Here is a 23,077-nt window from a genome sequence, read left to right as displayed (position 1 = left end):
AACAAAAAAATCCGTATGTTATGATCCGCCTGCATAAAATTTGTTTGTACATTTTTATATTGCACGCATGTGAAAAACTTCACATTTTTTAGTTTACGGTTCTGCATTTTTTTATCAACTTGCATTTTCATTTTGACAAGTTGCATTTTTAATTTTGAAAGTTATTTTTTTTATTTTGACAACCCATTTTCATTTTTGACAAGTTACATTTTTTTATTTTGAAAATTACATTTTCATTTGACAACATGCATTTTTATTTTGACAACTTGCATTTTCAATTTGACAAGTTGCATTTTTAATTTTGAAAGTTACATTTTCATTTTGACAACTTGCATTTTTAATTTTGAAAATTACATTTTCAATTTGACAATTTGCATTTTTAATTTTGAAAGTTGCATTTTAATTTTGACAAGTTGTATTTTTAATTTTGAAAAATTAGATTTTCATTTTTTCACAAGTTGCATTTTATTTTTGAAAAATTAGATTTTCATTTTTTCACAAGTTGCATTTTGTTTTTTAAACTTGCATTTTTAATTTTGAAAGTTACATTTTCTTTTTTCACAAGTTGAATTTTTATTTTGACAACTTGCATTTTAGTTTACGTTTCTCTATTTTGTTTTTGAAAACACTTTTCGACATTTATGCCACATGTATGTGAAAAACTTTCTGCATGTTATGATGCTTGTATGTGAAAACTTTCTTCTTCATGTTATGATTCGCGTTTGTAAAATTAGTTTCTGCATGTTATGATGCTTGTATGTTAAACACTTTCTGTATGTTATATTACATGTATGTGAAAACTTTCTGCGTGTTACGATGCTTGTATGTAAAACACTTTCTGCATGTTATATTGCATGCCTGTGAAAACTTTCTGCGTGTTATGATGCTTGTATGTAAAAGACTTTCTACATGTTATATTACATGTGAAAACTTTCTGCGTGTTATGATGCTTGGATGTAAAACACTTTCTGCATGTTATATTGCATGCCTGTGAAAAAACTTTCTGCATGTCATGATTCGCATTTGTAAAATCAGTTTCTGCATGTTATGATGCTTGTATATGAAAACTTTCTTCTTCATGTTATGATTCGCGTTTGTAAAATCAGTTTCTGCATGTTATATTACATGTATGTAAAAACTTATTGCATTTGTAAGGTAAGTATATAAATCATACTATAATATTACTGAGTTTTTTAAATTCATTATTAGATCAGTTTCTGTTTTTATATATATTCTCCTTTGCCATTGCAAAGTCGGTGTTAACTTGTTTTGTTGTTGTGAATATTTTATTCTCTTGTAAAATTTATTCGATGAACAATCTTTTTATTTTATTATTATTTTGTTTTACTTACCGTAATACTCTTACAACATCATAGTTATGTAGTGTTAAATAATTACTATGTAAAATGCAAAGGACAGTTAAGTGTGAACTTAGAAAATCCTTTCTCATTGCAAACTCGGTGTTAATTTTTTTATTGTGAATATATTAAAAAGTTCCTGTGGAACTTTGAACAATCTTTGATTGTGAATATAATAAAAAGTCTTGCAGAAACTCTGCTTACTTTTCTTAACACAATACTCATAGAGTGTAATTCATCAAATAATTGATGCACAAATTCTTTCTTATTTATTTATGTGGATCTTTCGTTACATTAACTCTTCATATTCAAGGTTTGTTTGTTTGTTACACAAACTTTGAGGAACTATGTTTCGAAAATCGCAAACTTGTAAAATACTCATCAAACTTTTAAATACATCAAAGTATTAGTAAAAATCAAGAAAAATATAAAACAGTCATCAAATACCGATTTTAAACGAGTTTTCAAAAGTAAACGGTAGAAAGCATAAATGAGTTTCACCTTTTATTTATGAATCATTTTTTTATTAAATAAAAATCAAGAAATGAAATTCGTATATATTTATTTGGAGATAAAGATATATACAAGCAAACAAGTACAGAAAATAATATATATGTACAAACACACACACACACACAACTATAGAAAATAATATATACAGATTATATTACATACAAAAAAGAAATCACTTTGCAGCATTTCTATCTTTTTCTAATAAAATGTTCACTAGTCCTTCAATATAATTTGGGTTCTTTAATAAGTTGTCATACTTTTCATGAAATAAATGTTCATTTCTTTTGTTAGCAGAATGCGATTTCACATAATTGTCATACACTTTGTCTCTCACATTTTTGCTAGCCATAATTTTCCATGCTTCTGCTTCAAGAGTTAATATATTCACAAGAAGGCACCTGTGCCCAAACTGATTGAAATAATTTAGGGTACAACCCGGGCAAAGTAAGACTGTATTCGGTTCCCACTTTAATATACTATCTTTAACACATGTTCCTCTTACAAAGTCACTACCACACTTGCACTGGCACTGTTTCGTTTGCACACGCAAATCCAGTGGGACCTTTTGGGGTGAAGATGGAAAGTCCAACGGTGAAACACTTGGTGATGGCGTGGTGGGTTTGCACTCTTCTATCTCACTGAATAACTTACAAATTTCTTCCTCCTCTTCATCATTAAATAAATCAGGAGATGTTGATCTTTCTTCTTGTTCTTCTTCAGCAAGTGTCCACTTTATCGCTGGAACTTGAAACTTTTGCTCCGGTGTTCCTGCTACTGGTACTGGTGAAGTTGTTCTTGATCCAACAGGCGAAGTTGGAATTAGTATTGGGTCTTCTCTTAAATCAATGATTTCTTCCTCTATAATAACATCTGGAGAAGCCGGTGAAAAATAGCAAGTTTCTTCCTCTATAATAACATCTGGAGAAGCCAGAGAAAAATAGCAAGTTTCTTCATCAATAAACAAGTCCGGAGATTCTCTATTCAATTTAAACTTTTTGTTGGGAGATTCAACATAGTCAAATGAAGAATCCCAATCTACTTCGTTGCAAAGTTGAATTTCTCGTTGTACTATACTGGCAGACGAGTCCATGATGATACTATGCCAGTCTTCTCATCATAACCCATATATAAGGAAAACTTATGTCGACGTCGTATCACGTGGTACTTTAAAACACTCCCCTTACATCATTTAAAATATTTTCAGATGTACTTTCCCAATTCTCTATACAACTTTCAATAGGTATAAGGGACGGAGAAAACATATACTTACATTTCATTTATGTTCTCATGTATCATTTATTGATCAAACATTCTTTTGAAACAACATCGTCAATATTATTTACATTGTGCCACGATCATTCACATCTTACAACGGTATTCCCTCAATAATGTTATTCATATCCTGTACTAATCAATTAAATGTTATCTACGTACAAAAAAAAGTGTCAACACAGTTCATATTGCAAAACTTCTTTGGTATTTTCATTCGGTATCATATCAATGTGACAATCAATGTGTCAATGTGACTCGCATTCAGTACCGCTTCATGTTTCAACAGGATCAACAGTTCTTTTGTATTTCCGTTCAGTGTCGCGTCATGTACCACCATTCGTAGTGCCAAACTTCTTTTGTATTCTTCGTCAACAATGTTTTATTTTCATTTCCTATACCATTAAAGTTGTTTTTATTACTCTGTCGGTATTCTGAGATGTTTATCTAGCGCAACCTTAATCTTCTTTGTATTCACCATTGACAATGTGTTGTGTTCACCTAACGCTGTGCCAAACTTCTTTTGTATTCCTCCTCGACAATGTTTTATTTTCATTTCCCATGCTATTAAACTTGTTTTTTTATTACTCTGTCGGTATTCTGTGATGTTTATCTACCGCAAGCTTAATCTTCTTTGTATTCACCATCGACATTGTCATGTGTTCACCTAACGTGGTACCAAACTTCTTTTCTATTACCAATTAGCATATAGGTATAATTCAACATGTTTACCTGCCACGACCTCAATCTTCTTTGTATTCGCCGTCAACAATATCTTGTGTTTCACCTAACGCGGCGTCAAACTTCTTTTCTATTACCAATTAGCATAGTGGCATGATTCAACATGATTACCTGCCACGACCTCAATCCTCTTTGTATTCTGCGCCGACAATGTCTTGTGTTCACCTATCCTGACGCCAAACTTGTTTTTATTACTCTTTCGGCACTCTGTGATGTGTACTAAACACGTCGTCGGTTTTCCTTTGTATTTGTCTTCATGTTTTAACATGTACCTGTTACCCGACAACGCCATCTTTCCCTCTTGCCCAACCAGTTTCCAAAAAGCGCGCGAAAAGTTCAGTTCATGTCTTGAGTTCACCAGCGAAAGACGTACAAGAACCACGCTCTGTATATGTACCAGTATGGCGTATCGTACCGAAGTATACATATTCCGTACACGAGCTTTTACCACGCTCACCGAGTATGCTATGCATACGATCCGTCAAATTAAGAAGTCCCGCATGAATAAAGTTTATTCCCTCCAATTTATAACAACGAGTATGCTTTAGCATACGCTTCATCAAAATACAAGTTGCTATGCAAATGGTCAAATTAATTAATATGATCACAATCAAATTTAACAACGAGTATGCTTTAGCATACGATTCATCAAAATACAAGTTGCTATGCAAATGGTCAAATTAATTAATATGATCACAATCAAATTTAACAACGAGTTTGCACAGCAAACGATCCAATAAATAAGGAGCTTGCTTAGCAAGCAATCCAATACAAATTGCTCCGACTAATTTATTAGGAGAATACAAATAAGAATGAGCTTCTAATGAAGCGAAAAAATGAAAAAAGATACGATCCAATAAATAAGGAGTTTGCACTGCAAGCGATCCAATACAATTTGCTCCGAGTAATTTATTAGGAGAATACAAATAAGAATGAGCTTCCTATAAAAATAAAAGAATAAAAAATAATTAATTTGATCATAGCATAGCTGTTAGAAACAACCCTATCAAAATCATGTAATACAGGTCATTCAACCTCTTTTCTAGAAACTAGTCCATCCCTCCTAACACTCAACCTTTTCCAGGAACCCATCTAACCACCTAACAAACAGGGTAATAAAACCACCTCCCCCAAAAACCTCCCCAAGGCCGGCACGGCCATACTGACATCAAAAGTCGTTAGGTAATAAAACAATTAAGTAATAAAAGTTCTTTTGTCTACGACTTTCCTAGACATGGCTACTGGGCATATACAGTGACTATGTATAGGTGGAGCTATGTATGGGCCTTTTGATTGGTGGAGAGAAATGCTAGATCCTGATTGGCTGTTGTTGTGGTTACGAAAAGTGCCTTCGTTTAAGGCCTGCTTCTGTTCCTGAAAAGAGCCCACCAGATAGGACTGAGTTAGAACACATTGTCTCTACTAAGACTGTTGCTTTCACGTGTGATGGCTATACATTTCTTTATTATCCTGTCCCAAAAATTGCTGCACGTGGCTACCATGTTAACATTTGTAAAATTGACTATGTGTCCCAGTTCAAAGCTATGCTCTTCTGATCCTGACTTTTCGAGTTGCTAAAGTCTGATGTAACTGTTTTACTTTTTGCATCGTTGTTTCATGTTGCGTCCAGTTTGTCCTATGTATGATCTGACACATTCACAATGAATACGATATATTCCAGGAGTGCACAGGTGCAGGTTGTCCTTCACTGGTTTATGTAACGATATGATGTTGGCTTGAGACTTGTGAATAACTCTTATACCATGTCCAGCAAGTACTGCTGAGTTTACTAAAGATATGCCCGATGAAAGGTAATACAATAGCTGAGAAATAATCCTCAGTCTGGATTTTTTCGATCACTTTCTATCAGGAGCTGCTTTTAATGGCCATGTTGATATATATGTCTTGAGCCGTTCTCTTGTAGGGTCGACTGAGCGAAGATTTTCTTGTAGCGAAGATGACTTGAGTTCCTCTTGTAAACTTTCTTAGTCACTTTCCTAGTTTACCTAGGTGTTTTGAACTGTATTACGTTATGACTTGTGATGACAGTTGCTTGCATTGAGATAAAGATATGTGTATGTCGGCTTCCTATATATGCTGTGTTTTGATGTTTCAGCAGGTTTACAACGTATAAGAATATCCAGAAAAGGGAGGCATCTATTCCGCTCTAATTCCATGAAGCATACAATTTGAAGGTGGCGATTGTTGAGAAATTCCATAAAATCGTGTAGTCTGGCCCTGGTGTCTTGGTGTTGTGTCTTTGGTAGATGCGGTCCTGGTTAGATTCCCGGGAAAATAGCACAAAAATTTAATATCATAATCATTTATGTTTATTAATCACCGCCACCTTTAGTCTAAAAGACATTGTTGTAGGACGTTAAATGAAAATTGCATTTCGTTTGAAGTCCAAAGGATGAATTTGGTCTTGATGTTCTTTCAAATGATTATGTAGGACAGTACAAATTCCTGAATAGAACCGTGACTAAAATCCAGATATTTTTTATAGGCGAGAATCATGTATGCTGAAGATGTAAACCAGTAGAGTCATTATTTTACTTTTTTTTTTTACATATTTCAAACAATAAGAATTATTAGCTTCCTCAATATGATCGTACATAACCATTCTACTGTAAGAAATCAAATACAGTGTATAATCAAAACTCACCACTTACAAGACTCTCCAGGACTCACAATAATGCTGTTAAATAAAAACATGGAATCGATTTTCTAATGACGATGAAAGTTTTATGGTGAATTTAAGGGAGAATTTAAGTAATTGAAATTATAATACTTATAATTCTGAATAGACCCTAACATTACTAAATTAAGAAATTATTTTATTTGTTTCGAAATATTGAATTTATATTGTCTTCAAGAGATTACTTTTTTGTTTTTTTCATGTATGTATATATTCTTGCTTTGTTTCGTTTTATCATGTTATTTTATTCTTTATTTTAATTCTAATTTTTTAAATTATTTTTGTTATTGGTATATCATTTAATTTCTTTTTCATAATATGCTGTGCTATAATATTGTTCTGTAGTTGCCTATTATGATGTAATTTTGAATATTTATATTACATTATATATTTGTAAGTAAACTGTATATATTGTGATATATTTTATGTGTATAAATCTGTATATTATTAATTACATACTTATAATGCCAATTGTAATTGGAGCTTAAGCTTTGTTATAGGTGGTGGATAATATATAAATAAATTCAAGTATTATTAGCCTAAGTTAATCATTACAATGGAATAATTTCTTCCAAAATTACTGCTGCTGTTCCAAATTTGAATAATATATAAAATATTAAAATATGATACATTCTGGCTATATTTAACAGATTTAGACATTTCGAAACAAAGCAGCTAGGAAGTATTAGAGTAAAAACTGTTATATTGTTCACCTATTTAACTCGCACATGGACTTATTTTGTAATCATACCAAGAGAAACAAAAATTACTCTCTAAGTTAGGCACTTGTACGTACAGCCACTTACGAAAGTACCTCCCCCCTAAGTGCTCTAATTCCATTACTTGGGGTCAAGATCATTTGCAGTTGAGAGAACGCCTAGACAGATGCAACCCAACTTACACGTAACTTTTCTCGGCACTGACAGCAGTTGGTAGACCTGATCCAGGTGGTTATGCAGGTCAAATTGTAAAGTAGGTAGCTAACGAAACAGTTCTCCATTCTAAGATGAATCTCTGTGATTCAGATCGTGCTTTTCAAAGAACACCATATATTAATCTCAATATTGTTGTGTATATAATGTATTACTTCTTTATATACTGCATGTTTAGAGAAATACAAATACTGACAATGCATTTATCAGGAAATTAGCTGAAATTATCAAATCTAGAACAACTGCTGGAAATAAGTTTGCAAATGATCGCCTCCATTGAGAGATCTTCAACAATCCTCCTTATTCCAATCTCTTTCTTTCTGAGGAAGACAAGATCTTTCTTGTCACACTGAGTATGCATTGAAATTGAAATTGAAACAGGAACACTTGAAAAAGTTTCAGCCTGCCCGTAATTCGAACCCACGCGTACCGAATAGAAGTCCAATGCTTTAACCACTCACCTACCGCGCCACTGAACCTTCCACCCAAACTAATACCTAGTTAAAATTGTTTCATGGAAAAATATAAACAAGATACTCAAACATAACAATAACAAACAAATATAAACAAAATATGAATAAAAATATAAATAAGAAAATATAAGCAACTTGGTGAGTGTCTTAATGACTTACTCAAGATTTCCTTGTTTAACTCAAAAACAAGTTATATAGACGTTCCTCAATGAGTAAAATATAATGAAACGTTCTTCAAGTTGAGGCTACGTCATCGGCAGAGCCGTAACTTGTGGGGGTAAGGGGACCTCTGCCCCCCAGAGGAGCACCCAGCCGTTCGAGGGGGAACATTTTGAGACAAAATTTTCTTACTCCATATACGATACGAACATGAAATTAGAAATGAAGCATCAAATAGGTTCGCTAGATTTCATAAACAAAACAGCACACAAAAGAATAGAACAAAACAGAACAGAATGAGGGTGGAATGAAATAGAACAAAAATGAGTGGTGGACTCATTTCAGTAAAAGATATCTACCATTAGGGGCTATAGGAATAATGTTTATTCGTTTGGCTTTGAGATTTATCAATATTGTCCCCTTAATAATTTTGTCATGTATGGAATGGGACCAGGGAGTAACTAACGAAACCCAAGACCTTGCCGTGCGAGAGGACCTACAGGCTCCGAGGGCCCATTAAGATTAAGAGAAAGTTAGAAAGAGGGGGCCCAAGAATTAGAGAAACAACTTTTTCTAGGGGGCCCAAATAAGCTTAATAATGCTTGCCCCCCGAAAAGAATCTAAGTTACGGCGCTGGTCATCGGTTGCAGGGATGGTCCCGATTTACATTACATTTCGTCTTTACCATAACTTCTAATTTCCAAAGAAGAAAAGATGACAGAAATTATTTTCACATTCTTTGAATTGTATCAGCACGTGTAGAAATAGACAGCTCTATTTTTATGTTCCATAACTACTAGTTTATTTTCTTATATTCATATGAGGAATTTGTAGCAAATTGAGCCGGTGGCACTAGCTGAGTGATCTTGGGCGTTCGGTTTCTGATCATGAGGCGCAATCCACTAGGGGTTCGAATTCCTCTGAAGAGCAAGGTCGGAATTTTAACTGTCCTCACTATTTCTGTGTTCGTGTCCCTGTAGTGTTTGGAATACGTCGAAAGGACATGAGGTGCCAGTGGCGAACAATACTCCGGTTCGGGCGATTTGTTTTAAAAAATGTGAATGCAGAAAACTTTCATTGCAGCTACTTGGGTTCAAATCCCGTCGTGGCTATTATTAATTTTTCAGAATGGAAAGATAATGTTTAGGTAATTGGTATTATAATTATGTTATTTCTTTACTATTATTATTATTATTATTATTATTATTAATAATAATAATAATATAACCACAGAAGGAAAGAAAAAGTAACATAATCGAAGGTATTCATAGGAACAAAAAAGATATACAGTATATCAGATATTTCTTAAGTTTACACATGAACGCAATAATATTATCACGTTGATGGATTTACAGATAGAATTATAATTTTATGACAACAAGAAATGGAATATAAATATTTGTTAGCTGGTAACAGTAATCCATTTTGTTTTGCCCTTCTTCTAGGTAGAAAGGTGAGGTGACATCTTAAATAGGATCATTCCCGCGACTAGTGTTGTAAGTTCGATCATTATTTGCAATTTGTGCACAGCTAGGAATAATTCCTTGGAACTCATTCTTGGCCCATACTAGAGCAGTAAGGACGTGTGTGTTAATCAATTCTTGCCCAAATACATTACTTCCCAGACAGTTACGAATGAAAGTTGATACTGATGACGTAATTTTGTGTTGTTTGCATTTCACCTGTAAAGGAGGTCGTCTCAATTCTTAGACCCAGAGAAATTGAATATTTTTCATGTTAGTATACATCAGAAGTATCAGTATTGTAGATTATAAAAATTTCCTGGATGCTACAGCCAGAATTAAACTCGCGTCCCCAACATTATGAAACTAACGCTTACGCCGCTACTCTAAGACATCACTGTTGTGGGAAAAGGACAACTGAGCTGCAATGAATTCAGTAATTACACACTTTTACGAGTGCAGTGTAATAATGCTGGAATTTCTGATTTCAGTCATGATAAAATAGTAAAGTATTATGCAGAAAGAATAGTCCAGAGAAGTCAACTTTAAATTCACAACTCATATGTACGAGGAGGCCCTGTCGTATGCTCTCACCTCGGGCCCTGATTTTTCACAGCACTGCATTGGACAGATACTTATGTTGATTGGAATCTGGTGTTTCAGGGCACTGGGTTATTGTTTAAAAAAGTTAACTAATTTAATGAACCTTCCTCACAAGGAACATCACCCAATTATCCGGCTCCGATTTCAATGAAATTTTTCTAGCTGATAGAGTACATTAATGTATTATTTGTGATGACAGAAATTTTTGCCATAGTGCATGTTTTCTATTTTTTTTATATATAGTTTTTAAAAGTTGTGATGTGATTCTTAGAGATTACTGCAGAAGTCCCATACTAACCTTTGTAAACGGAACGTTAATGAAAGAACAACCATGCAGATACATATACAGGGGGAAGTTGTACGGTAGGTATGACCTTGACGGCAGCCATCTTGAAATCCGTCATTTTGAATTAAGGTCAATTTTCTTAAATGGGAATAGGGTAATATGATACATAATTTCGGGCTAAAATTTAATCAGGAAGACAATGGTGAAGCTAGTTTTGAGATACACCCATTTGGGGAAAAGTAACAGGCATTTAATTGTTCACTTACTACGTGCGAAAGTCCCTTACCTCCGCTCCTAACCCGCGTATTAGTGATAATAAGTGGATAAAAGCTTCTAATACATATTATGCCTCGAGGGAAGTGATAAGGTAAAGGTAGCCTTGACGGCAGCCATCTTGAAATCCGCCATTTTCAATTAAAGTAAAGTTTGAAAAATGAAAACCATAGCATGTGGCACCTTATTTTAATAGCAAATTTTCCCAAACAGCCAATGGTATGCTTATTTCTGTTCTATAGTTAACCAGTATGAATTTAGGACTGTTTCTAATGTGCACCAAAAGCCCATTATTCGATCCTTCAAATTGGCAACACTCCTAATTTTCACCGCATGTTCTAAGATTCTAACTGGCACTTTGCAATTGTTGCCATGGCTCATGTTTCCAAAATTTATTACATTTTTTAAGAGTTGCGATTTGTTAGTTCGTGAATAGTGTTGGGATAAGCGTCCAGCAATCTTTGTGAATTTTGAAAACTTGAAATGTAATTATTTATTTCAAACGAGAATACATGAAGAACCTATAAACCTATGTGACGTAAAGAAATACAAATGAAATTATAACAAATTGGTGTTCTACGAACACAAAATTATCAGGAAATGTAGCATACAGGCTGCGCAAACGACAAACAATAAAATATTTTTAATAAATACAACTTTAAAGAAACAGCAGCAGCAATGATAGGAAATATCAAAGAGGCATAATATGACTGTTCCCAAAACATTGTTTATACCATGAACATAATATGAAAACAGGTAACTTGTTTATAAAGACGGGTAACTTGAGTTCCCGATCAACACTGATTATAAGTTTTACAACCATGAATCATGGACAACAATCGCTTGAAAACGAATGACTTTTTTTGTCTGAGTAGCTAAAAAAAAATTCTAAAGAAAATATATAAATAAATAAATAAATAAATAAATACACAAATAAGAAAGAAATATAAAATAAAACAAAAGACCCTTGATTTACACAACAATCATGTTTCGTTTTCCTTTTTGAAGTGAATTTTCATTTGAATTTTCGTCTCATCTACTATACAAGCTACGTCTTCGGCATTAAATAAATGCAAAGTTGGAGTTCTTTCGTTGTGCGATGACTCATGTCAGTAAACGAGTTATTGAAGGGCAGGTATTGGAAATAAATAATTACATAACAAGTCTTCAAAATTCAGAAAGATTGCTGGATGCTTATTCCAACACTATTCATGAACTGACAAATCGCAACTCTTAAAAAATGTAATAAATTTAGAAAACTTGAGCCATGACAACAATTACAAAGTGCCAGTTGGAATTTTAAAACATGCGATGAAAATTAGGAGTGTTGCCCATTTGAAGGATCGAATAATGGACGTTTGGTGCACATTAGAAGCAGTCCTAAATTCATACTGGTTAACTATAGAACAGAAATAAGCATACCATTGGCTGTTTGGGAAAATTTGCTATTAAAATAAGGTGTCACATGCTATGGTTTTCATTTTTCAAACTTTACTTTAATTGAAAATGGCGGATATCAAGATGGCTGCCGTCAAGGCTACCTTTACCTTATCACTTCCCTCGAGGCATAATGTGTATTACAGAAGCTTTTATCCACTTATTATCACTAATACGCGGGTTAGGAGCGGAGGTAAGGGACTTTCGCACGTAGTAAGTGAACAATTAAATGCCTGTAACTTTTCCCCAAATGGGTGTATCTCAAAACTAGCTTCACCATTGTCTTCCTGATTAAATTTTAGCCCGAAGTTATGTATCATATTACCCTATTCCGATTTAAGAAAATTGACCTTAATTCAAAATGACGGATTTCAAGATGGTTGCCGTCAAGGTCATAGCTACCGTACACCTTCCCCCTAGGCCTTATATGTATCTGCATGGTTGTTCTTTCATTAATGTTCCGTTTACAAAGGTTAGTTAGGGACTTCTGCAGTAATCTCTAACAACCACATCACAACTTTTAAAAATTATAAAAAATAGAAAACATGCACCATGGCAAAAATTTCTGTCATCACAAATAATACATATATGTACTCTATCAGCTAGAAAAATTTCATTGAAATCGGAGCCGGACAATTGGGTGATGTCCCTTGTCAGTATCTTGTTTCCTATTTTGACGCGTTTTGCTCACTTTTATAGTTTTTCCACTAACTTTTTAAGAACAGCGACAAAAATACAGAGACATGGAGGACAATAAAAATCACAAACACTATTCGCGCGTTCTTCCCTTGCCTGAAGTAAAACAATAAAATATTTTGAACATGCAATTTTTGGTCTTCCATTTTTTATGCGGTGTGAAATCCAGAGTTAGAGTGGGTCAGTGGGTCAAATAGATCGAGTTTTTTGAGTGTGTTAGTGGGTCGTGGGTCAACAGCATACGACCCATTATGACCCATCATCCACCGTGACAAACCACTCACTATGACCCACTCTGACCCACCGACCCACTCTGCTCACTGCATTGTAGACAGCATCTTCTGAACAGCATATTTTTTCACCCTCGACCCTAGCCATAGAAACTAAAAACACGTTTCTGATTGGTTGCAGCTTGCGATTGTCTAAATCTTCTGGTGTATGTATTGTGTATTATAGTAGTAATAAAAGAACATTGTCACTTTGTTGGAATTGAAGAAGAAGAAAATTGAAGAAGCAGTTGAAATTAAATTTATATCATAGTAGTCAAGATGGAACAAAACGAGCCCTGCGGGGCTTGTAACAAGCTCTTCCTCCTGCTACTACTACTACTACTTATACTGTGGATTCGTAAAGCAAAACTACACACGTAACGTAATCATTTTTCAGTATTATTTTCATCTTGTTTTAATGAAAAAATTGTTTGAAAATTTTAAAAATAAAATAGAAAAATAAAAACTTTCCTTGGCCCAGGTTTGAACAAACACCAAAAGCAATCATAATTACTAGTCCATTGTGCTAGTACTTTCGGCCACGAAGACCGCCAGTAACAGACACTTCATTTTTGCTATATTTCTGCTACGTGGTGAGAAACGATAACTCCAACTTACAAGAATCGCGTATTTAGCTCCTATGAGTAAGGTCGAGCATGATTTAAAAATATGCTTCTGAAAACTTGTCAATTTGTCTACGTTTTACTTTGAAGGCCTCCATTTTCCATTTTCATTTGTTTCTGTTTACTTACCTGAGATGAGTATCTCTAAGTGAAAAAAGAACTTGAGGCATTTTTGGATATTGGTATTTGTAATTGTAATAATAGCAATAGGACGTATATTACTACTTTGCTTTCGAGACACACAGCAAATGAGTTTTCGAGGAGCTAACTACTGGAAACAATACATTCTTGAATCACTGTAATATATAGATTATTATATAAAAATTGAATGTAAATATGTGTGCCTAATGATCACGGCCAAATTGCAGTCAAATAAAATGACTTTAGGTATATAGGCCTTGCGTTTATTATAATAATATCCAAAAGAATAGTGGGGATCCGAATATTTGCGAAAAAATTGAGCATCACACAAGCCGTTGAACTTACGGAGGTGAAATTCAGTATATTAACTCTTTATTGAAAATGAACAGAACGTCTCCTAGCATTTTTTAACATTCTAATTTATGTGGAGGGGTGCACTTTCTACATATGGTAAATAGATAGTAGGGTAGTTTGTAAAAATTATGGAAAATTATCGATATTAGTTGAGAAAGAAGTTGAGAAAGAAGAAATACAGCCAGGTTCTATTCCGAGCTCATGTGGCTCGGATTCACGTTAATCCGTACCCCATTCCGTAAGCATCAGTGGACCACCGATGGGCAACTAGCGACATCTCGCCAAAAATTTACAGCCCCGCTGCGACGATCCGCGGTTTTGAAAATTATACCACCATCGGCCCACCAGTGGCAGAGTCGCGACAAAACGCCAATAAACCACGAAATTATTCCCCCAAAATATGTTAAATCGCCTATATGTGTTATTTGTTTACATTAAGGTGAGTCTAAAAACACTTTAAAAGGTACCAAAAAAGTATCCCGAAGGGGGCTCGAAACACCAACCTTATGATACTGGGCTGGTGTTCTTCCGACTTCGCCACAGAGGCGATGAAGGAAACGTCGAATGTAAAGGAATAAATCGTTGAGATCTTTTTAATTTGGTCAAGCAGAGTTCTCCTTTAACTGTGTATATGAAACGATAACTCTTTGGGATAAGATAAAATGCGTTCGCCATGTATTTTTGTAACAAACTGACGCGTTTTTATTTGCTTTATTCATAGTTCTCCCATGCTTACTTTCTAATGATCGACGACAGTTGCCATCAAAATTTATACAATTATCTCACTTATCTCAAGCTTTTTCACTTCATGATGTTGAGGCATGGGTTATTCTTGATTCACGGAGTTCACTTTAGGAACAATTCGTCAGGAAAAAATAATATATAATAATAACCGCATGCACGTGACTGGCGATAGTTCCTGTTGGTCCCTTCGCAATTCTCCGCGACGAATCGAAGGAGCGCGGACCAAAACGAAGTGCTCACTGCTACGAGGTGGTAACTTCAACACCCCGGCTCGAGATGTCTCTTTCGACTCGACGAAACCTTGCTGGCAGTGGGACACTAGCAGCAATCCTTCGACTCGTCCCTATATTGACGACCGACGCAAGTGGGCCACTAGGTGTTGGCGACGTTTACGGCATGGGGTAGGTCCACGTCTCATATAGTCTCGCTGCTGGAAGGGACGTTAAACTCAAAATCAACTCAACTTAACTAAACAAAAAATACAGTGCTTCGCATCATATATCCATATATGCTTACCATGCGCTTTTTAACAATTGCTGAAGCTTGTTTATTATATGGAGCGCTGAGAGCACAGGGCAATCAACCCATAAGGTTGTGAGAAAAATTGACATAAAATTTGTAATGTTAGCATCTGTATGTTGGTCTACTCACCTTGGTTTGGGACTTTCAAATTTCATCCGTTTTTCCACTGAAAAGTATCGATAATTCAACAAGGAATTAATTATACTATGATAATTTAATTGAAATTCATCGTAATTTTGCCCATGACAAACACTTTACCATTTTATGTCGTAAAGTTCAGATTCATTGTTTTTGTAACAGAGCGGTGCTTCACCGATTGATCGTAGAAATTCAAGCTCCGGTTAGTTAGAATTTGACAACCTGGTTTTATTACAAATATAAACTCTTTAGTCAGTAGAGAAGAGGCCATGGATCATGTGTCAGAGTTGATGAAGATGTGTTTTGGTGGGTCAGTGGTTGATGGTGGGTGGTCGGTCGGAGTGGGTCATGGTGGGTAGTGGATCAGAGTGGGCCACGGTCGGTGGTGGATCATGGGTCAGAGTGGGTCACGATGGGTGGTGGGTCAGGGTCGTGGGTCAAGTTTTTATGGACCCTCGCTATCTCTGATCAAATCTGTAATTCCAAACCAAAAAAGAGCAATATTAATACACAAAACGCTCAAGATCTTAGCTATTCATGGCATAACTATTGTATGATTCGAATAACTCTAGTATATCCACAAATTACCATTTACCGAAATACTTCATGACTTTTCCGACAACCTGGTATTTTAAATGTTAATGCGCAAACTTCATTGATCTCATCACTTATTCACTTACTCTCTTATGATCATCAAAACCTTTAGGATACATTAAGAGATATATAAAGGTGAAATGTACTATCTAGGCTTTTGTACCGTGCAAGTAAACAAATGAAAAGCTTTCCCTCCTCCAAACCCCCTAAAGTGCAGTGTCTTGATTATTCAACAAAAAGTCTTGAAGTCCAATCAGAAAATTCACAAAATATAAAATATGTAGCCAAGTCTTGACTTTGCAATAATAATAATAATAATAATAATAATAATAATAATAATAATAATAATAATAATAATAATAATAATAATAATAATAATAATAATAATAATAAAGGAATAACAGAACTACAAAATCAATTACGTAAACAATACCTTCCAATTAAGAAAAAATGATTGCCACGACGCAGTGCCGTAACTTTTGGGTGCAGGGGGCCATTGCCCCCGAGGGAAGGTCCCCGCCGTTGGAGGCGGGAACATTTTAAGACAAAATTGTCTTACTCTATATACGATACGAACATGAAATTATAAGTGAAGCATCAAATAGGTTCACTATATTACATAAACAGAACAAAACACAAAAGGTAAATAAAACAAAGATGAGTCGTAGGCCCATTTAAGAAAAAAATGTCTACTATTATGGGCCCTAGAAATAATATATATTCATATATTATTGTCAAATTTGTCTATATTGTCCCCTTAATTAATTTTTCGTGTATGGAACCGACCCAGAGGCATAACTAACGACCCCGCAGACCTTGCTGTGAGGGAGACCCCACAGACTCCGGAGTCCATAAAGAGTAAGAAGGGTTTAAAGAGGGGGCCCGAGAATTAGGAAAACGACTTTTTCTAGGGGCACAAATATGCGTATTAATGCTTGTACTCTCCACAGAAAAATCTAAGTTATGGCGCTACCACGGCGGGATTCGAACCCGTGTCTCTGCCATACGAGTCTCATAACTTGCCAATCTACCACAAATTCCTCATACAAAGATAAAGCAATAAACTAGTAGTTATGGAAGGTAAAAATGAGAACTTTCTTTTTCTATACGTGCAGATGCAATCCAAAGAATGCGAAAATAATATCTGCCGCAGGCATGTTGCCAAGAGATGAGCCCTGGGGTCCGGACCCCCCCCTTCCTGACCAGAAATGAAAATAAAGTTAAGGAAAGTTGAAATAAAAATAAACGAGATAAAGAAGAAATATAAAGCTACAGCAAGTGTTTAGTTACTCTTTCTTATTAGGAGTTTTTTGTAGGGGTAAGAGAGGGGGGGGGTCAAGTTAAAAATGGATATTATTGTAACGGAGCATTCTGAATTCCATCTAGCTCCATGCTAATCCTATGGACTACAAATGACGATCAGATAAACTCTCAGATAGGAGTTAAGAAATACCAATAATCCCCAATAATATGACCCTGGCAACATAGATTTCAGTGACACTTGTTAAAGATATTTTCAATTTCGTGCAACACTAGTTAATTTCGCGACAGGATGTTTTCACTGCCGAAAGATATCTCGTTGCTATCCTTAAAGGCATTAAACAAAGACAAATAAAGAAGAAAAGACAAGAAGAACCGAGTTCGAAAGACCTCGGAAGACTATACCTTTTTTATTTTTTTATATCCTTTTACTCGAGATTTCTTTCTAGATTGTTACTAAAATACTTACTAACATATGCTCATTTATTGTCCTAAAAAACAATATGGGTACCTTGTCAGTAAAATAGTTTAGATTGATCGAGCCTTTTGTGGGTAAGCACAATATTTCGAGTCACGCCCCACCCCATTACAAAATCCTGGCTAAACGAACCAAAATATTTTACCAGTAAAATAGTTTAGAATTACCCAACCCCTGGTGTGATAATATTTCATCACGGACCCCTGCTATTACGAAATCCTGGCTACGTGCCTGTCTGCCGGCTTGCATTTTCGCGGATTCCAAGAATTTCAGATATCCTCTGATCTTATTGGTCAATACAGATAGGACATCAAGAGTCATGACCTACATATAGCGGAAATGAAGGCCAACTTCTGTTGGCCCTCGTGGCCAAGCGTAGTAGGGTAACTCTCTAGTAATGACAAAAGTTCCTGGCGTGGTTTCGAACCCTGCCCAAGGGTTTTTAAAAAATTTTCATAACACTTTTTTCATTACAATAAGCTTGCGGTTTTACTATACGGATGCAGAGTAATAATAATAATAATAATAATAAAATAATAATAATAATAATAATAATAATAATAATAATAATAATAATAATAATAATAATAATAATAATAATATAGTATTATTAGTAGTAGAAGCCCCGCAGAGATTTGCTAAGTTCTGAGGTCTTGCTCCAATTTTTCTGTACATTTTACATGACTAACTTCAAACAGCTGGCTAGAGTAGCGCCCGAATACTGAAACGCTTGGGATCGGCATAAATGCTGCCGGCTTTTCTTCTTTGTTGTTGTTGTTGATTTTAGTTTAGCGTCCCTTTCAGCAGCGAGGCTATATGAGACGTGGACCTACTGATTAACGTGGAATCCGAACCACATGAGCTCCCGCCGGGAATCGAACCCGGGTCTCCCACGCCAAAGGCGCGTACGCTAACCGCTTAGCCACGGAGGAGCTCTTTTCTTCTTTGGAAACTAGAAGTTACGATGAGGAAGAATATTAGTAATGTAAATCGGGAGCATTAAAAGCGATGAGGAACGTTTCGTGATATTCGTGACGTTCAACTTGAAGAACGTTTCGTGATATTTTCGTCATTGACGAAGGTCTATATAACTTGTTTTTTTAGTTAAAGAAGGAAATCTGGAGTAAGTCATTGTGACCCTCATAAGGAACATCTTATACGAGCATTAGAATTTTGTATAGTGTTACATGCAACGATTTTAGCTATCTAAAAGTTTTTATCAAAAGATGAAGTGACCCGGTTGGTAAGCGGTTAGCGTATTGAACTTCTGTTCGGTGGACACGGGTTCGAATCCCGGCCAGGTTGAAAATTTTTCAAATGTTTCAATTTCAATTTCAATACATATTCAGTGTGACAAGAAAGACCTCTTCTCCTCCAGAAAGAAAATGATGTTTTAATGAGGAAAATTGGAGAAGGTCTCTCAATGGAGGCAATCATTTACAGACTTATTTCCAGCAGTTGTTCTAGATTCGATATTTTCAGCTACTTTCACGCATTTCCTGATAAATGCATGGTCAGTATTTTTATTTCTCTAAACATACAGTATATAAAGAAATAATACATTACATACACAGCAATATTGAGATTAATATATGGTGTTCTTTGGAAAACACGATCTGTACCATAGAAATTCATCTTAGAATGGAGAATTGTTTCGTTATCCACCTAATTTACAATTTGACCTGCATAAACACCTGGATCAAGTCTTCCAACTGCAGTCAGTGCCGAGAAAAGTTACGTGTAAGTTGGGTTGCATCTGTTTAGGCGTTCTCACAATTGCAAATGACCTGGACCCCAAGTAATGGAATTAGAGCACTTAGGGGGGAGATACTTTTGTAATTGGCTGTACAAGTTGCATATTCTCAAGTGGAACCACAAGCGGCATTAAAAATAGGTTTCATAATATCTTGGACTGAACTTGATAGATATATTACTATATACTTAATTTCTAGATTATTACAAGGAAACAATCTTAAAGGATTCTAGAAAATATTCAAAATGAAGTTTAATTCACTGGAGATAAATTTTGATAATAAATTCATTTGAAAACCATCATAAGTTAAGAAATTAAACAATTTCAAAAATATATTATTAATTTCACATATGCAAACATACAAGTGAAACTTTGTTAGGTAATACACACAGGCGTTTAAGGGATCAAATGGCTAATTTATAATTATGATCGTAATTACTATGATTAGGGCTATATAATATCCACTTACCTGTGGTAAGGGTTTCGCTGGTTTAATATGTACTCCACCAATTTCAACAACTCCTGGAACCAATGGTCTCGGAGGATTGAGAGCCACATGGGAATTTGTAAATATAATGCTAATATTTCTTTCAATGTCTGCAAGAAGAGGCATAGACTCCCCAAACTTATGTCTAACAAATTTATCTTGCAAAGGCAGAAACACAATTTGTCTCAGTAATTTTGATACAAATCCGGTAACTGTGTTCATCAATCGTTCACTAAATGTCATTCTGTCCGTTAGAGGAAGTAAGATATTGGGCACATATGCATAAGGATCAGGATTGCCTACTATATCGTTCATCCATAGTGTCATTGTGTTTGGTGATATTCCAATGATAGGTGCTTGAAACTGGTAGGCTAAACCCAGGAAACAATCGCTGAAGAATAACGTATGGAAAATTACATCGAATTTCTGTTTGGAAGTCAGTAGTCGTTGAACGTCTGGTAATTCAATTGTCTTTTCACAGATTTCACTGCTAAAATTGTATGCATTCAGGATTAATTGTACTGCACTTTGATTCTTCATTTGCTATGGATTAAAGGCTTTCGAATGATGCTCATGAGCAAACTCTGTGAAGATTTCTGCTTGGTTTGGAACAGGTTCCTTCAGAGGGTAGGGTGTTATGACCACTACTTCATGACCTCTTCTTGCTAATTCAGAAGTTACAGCACTGTATATATGAGTGTGGCTTCGGCTAGCTACTGGGAATATACCAAGAATTCTGTACGTGTTGACACTCTTTGAAAATATTGCCACTGAAGCAATTGCTAGAAAAAGTTGACACGTCTTCATTCTTGCAATATCCTGTATAACGATAAAAGAAATAAGTAAGTTGAGCTCAAGCGAGAAAAATTCGTCTTTCAGCATACAAAACAACAAAAGATTAATCAACGTAGGCGAACTTAATACGTGTAAATGTATCATTTCCTAGCTGCAGATGTATTTTGATGGATGATCTTCACAAGAAATTGAAAGTTGACTTTAATACAATACGCCTGCTCATTACTTTGTTTGTCTATATAAATTCTGTGTATTCTGTATTCTAAGTGATTAGTTAAATGGCTATCAACACTAAAGATTATATATGAATAATAAACAGATCAATGTCTAGAACTACGTTGGAATTGGTCAAGATCAATGGAATCTAATCTATAGCGTTTTGCTAAAATTTCATGATTTCATTTAGTCTAAGCCCATATTTGACTTAGGAACAAAAGGTTTTCACATCTTAATATTTTATATGAGTACTAAGCCTGTCTAGTTGTAGCACTATACTAATTTGCGTCAAGATCGGATAAGTTCATGCACGTGCGATATATATAGTACTATCCTTGTTATTAATATTTTAACATAAGTGAGTTTCATTTCTCAGTTGTGAAACTATGGTAGACTTCCAACTATGCGAATTCAATATTAAGACAGATCTATAACTTCCTGTTGCAATAGAATGATCACGAAAGGTGAAACCCGTAAAGCGTTAATTTAAATTTCTACCACTTCCAAATTTTAGAAAGATACAGGAGAAGATGGAAACTTTTCTTAAGGCACTGAATCGAATGCAAAATAAATAAATAAATAAATAAATAAATAATAAACAAACAAACAAATAAATAAATAAATAATAAATAAACAAACAAACAAATAAATAAATAAAAACTCTTTGCCGCTATCTGTTGTCCTTTTTGTTCTATGTCGATAAAGGTTCAAACCAAAAACGGGTGATTTCCACCACTTCCGATTTCGGTAGGGAGTTAACGGAGGAGATGAAGTCCATTCTTCTGACACTGAATCGATTGAGAAAAACACTTCTCGGTTTCTCTTACCGTTTTAGCTCTTTATAAATCAATATTGAAACCAGAAGTACTAACTTTCAACCATTCCAGGTTTTGATAAAGTGTTCCGGGCTTGTATGGTATGTTTTTTTGAGATTCTAAATCGATTGTAAAAACCCAATTATAACTATCTATTATCGATTATGTTCTATGGCTATTAGCGTTGACACTGACAGCGGTTGCTTTCTACTACTTCTTGTTCGAATAGAGGATTAACAGAGGAGATAGAAATTATTCTTGCTACTCTGGATCGATTGCAAGAAACAGCTTCTCGATATCTCTAACAGTTCTTGCTCTAATGCCTGTCGACAGACAGACAGAAGTACATAGAAGTTCTATAATTCTTCCGACACTTATGCGTAGCGTAATTTGGAAGTCTAGAAAAATCAAATAAAGGAAGAAAAGAGCGATTCAATGAAACTATTGTTTGAATTTAGAGTTTCTGCATTTATTTCGTAGGAAAATGGTTAAGAATAAACGTTGTTATTTGAAACTGGTTATAAACATTTGGGTACCAATGATGATAATCAGTGACAGTTGTAGATGGACAGACTATCAATAGGTTGTAGGTCTACTCGTTGACAAATCATGAAGCATTGGCATGCTTTGTTCTTTTATAATCTCTGGATTTAGCACTGTAAGAGTTTGTCTTGGTTCAAAAACAAGATAGGTATTCACCAGGGCGGTAGCCAGCCCAAAAAGCTAGAGGGACGATCCAACCATATTATAGTTCATCATATTATAGTTCATTTGCAAGCCTACTGTGAAAATTTTAAGGGTGGCAGCAAAAATTTAGGGGGCCTGGCTCCCTAGACCCCCTGAATACGGGCCTGGGTGTCCGTCGATGATTATTCTGTTACTGTACAAGGAACCATTTTACCAGAGTGCTTCAAATAATGTAATTTGTCTAACGCGAGGTATGATGAACTATCAAACCTCTATGCACTCTCTCTTGAGTGGAGAAAT

At 35.0% G+C, this 23,077-nt stretch overlaps 1 protein-coding gene across 1 annotated transcript in view; it reads right to left on the bottom strand.

The window, feature by feature from the left end:
- Positions 1–20,945, bottom strand: part of LOC145664258 (UDP-glycosyltransferase UGT5-like) — a 49,131-nt gene extending 28,186 nt beyond the window's left edge. The window contains exon 1 of the mRNA XM_081730764.1: positions 20,247–20,945. Within this exon, the coding sequence (XP_081586890.1) occupies positions 20,247–20,804 (558 nt within the window). The 5' untranslated portion in view covers positions 20,805–20,945. The remainder of the gene's footprint in view (positions 1–20,246) is intronic.
- Positions 20,946–23,077: the final 2,132 nt, after the last annotated feature.

This window comes from Thermobia domestica, chromosome 11, assembly GCF_964235325.1.
Source record: "Thermobia domestica chromosome 11, izTheDome1.hap1.1, whole genome shotgun sequence".
In the NCBI taxonomy this organism is placed as follows: Eukaryota; Metazoa; Arthropoda; class Insecta; order Zygentoma; family Lepismatidae; genus Thermobia; species Thermobia domestica.
This window is presented reverse-complemented; position numbering and strand designations above follow the sequence as displayed.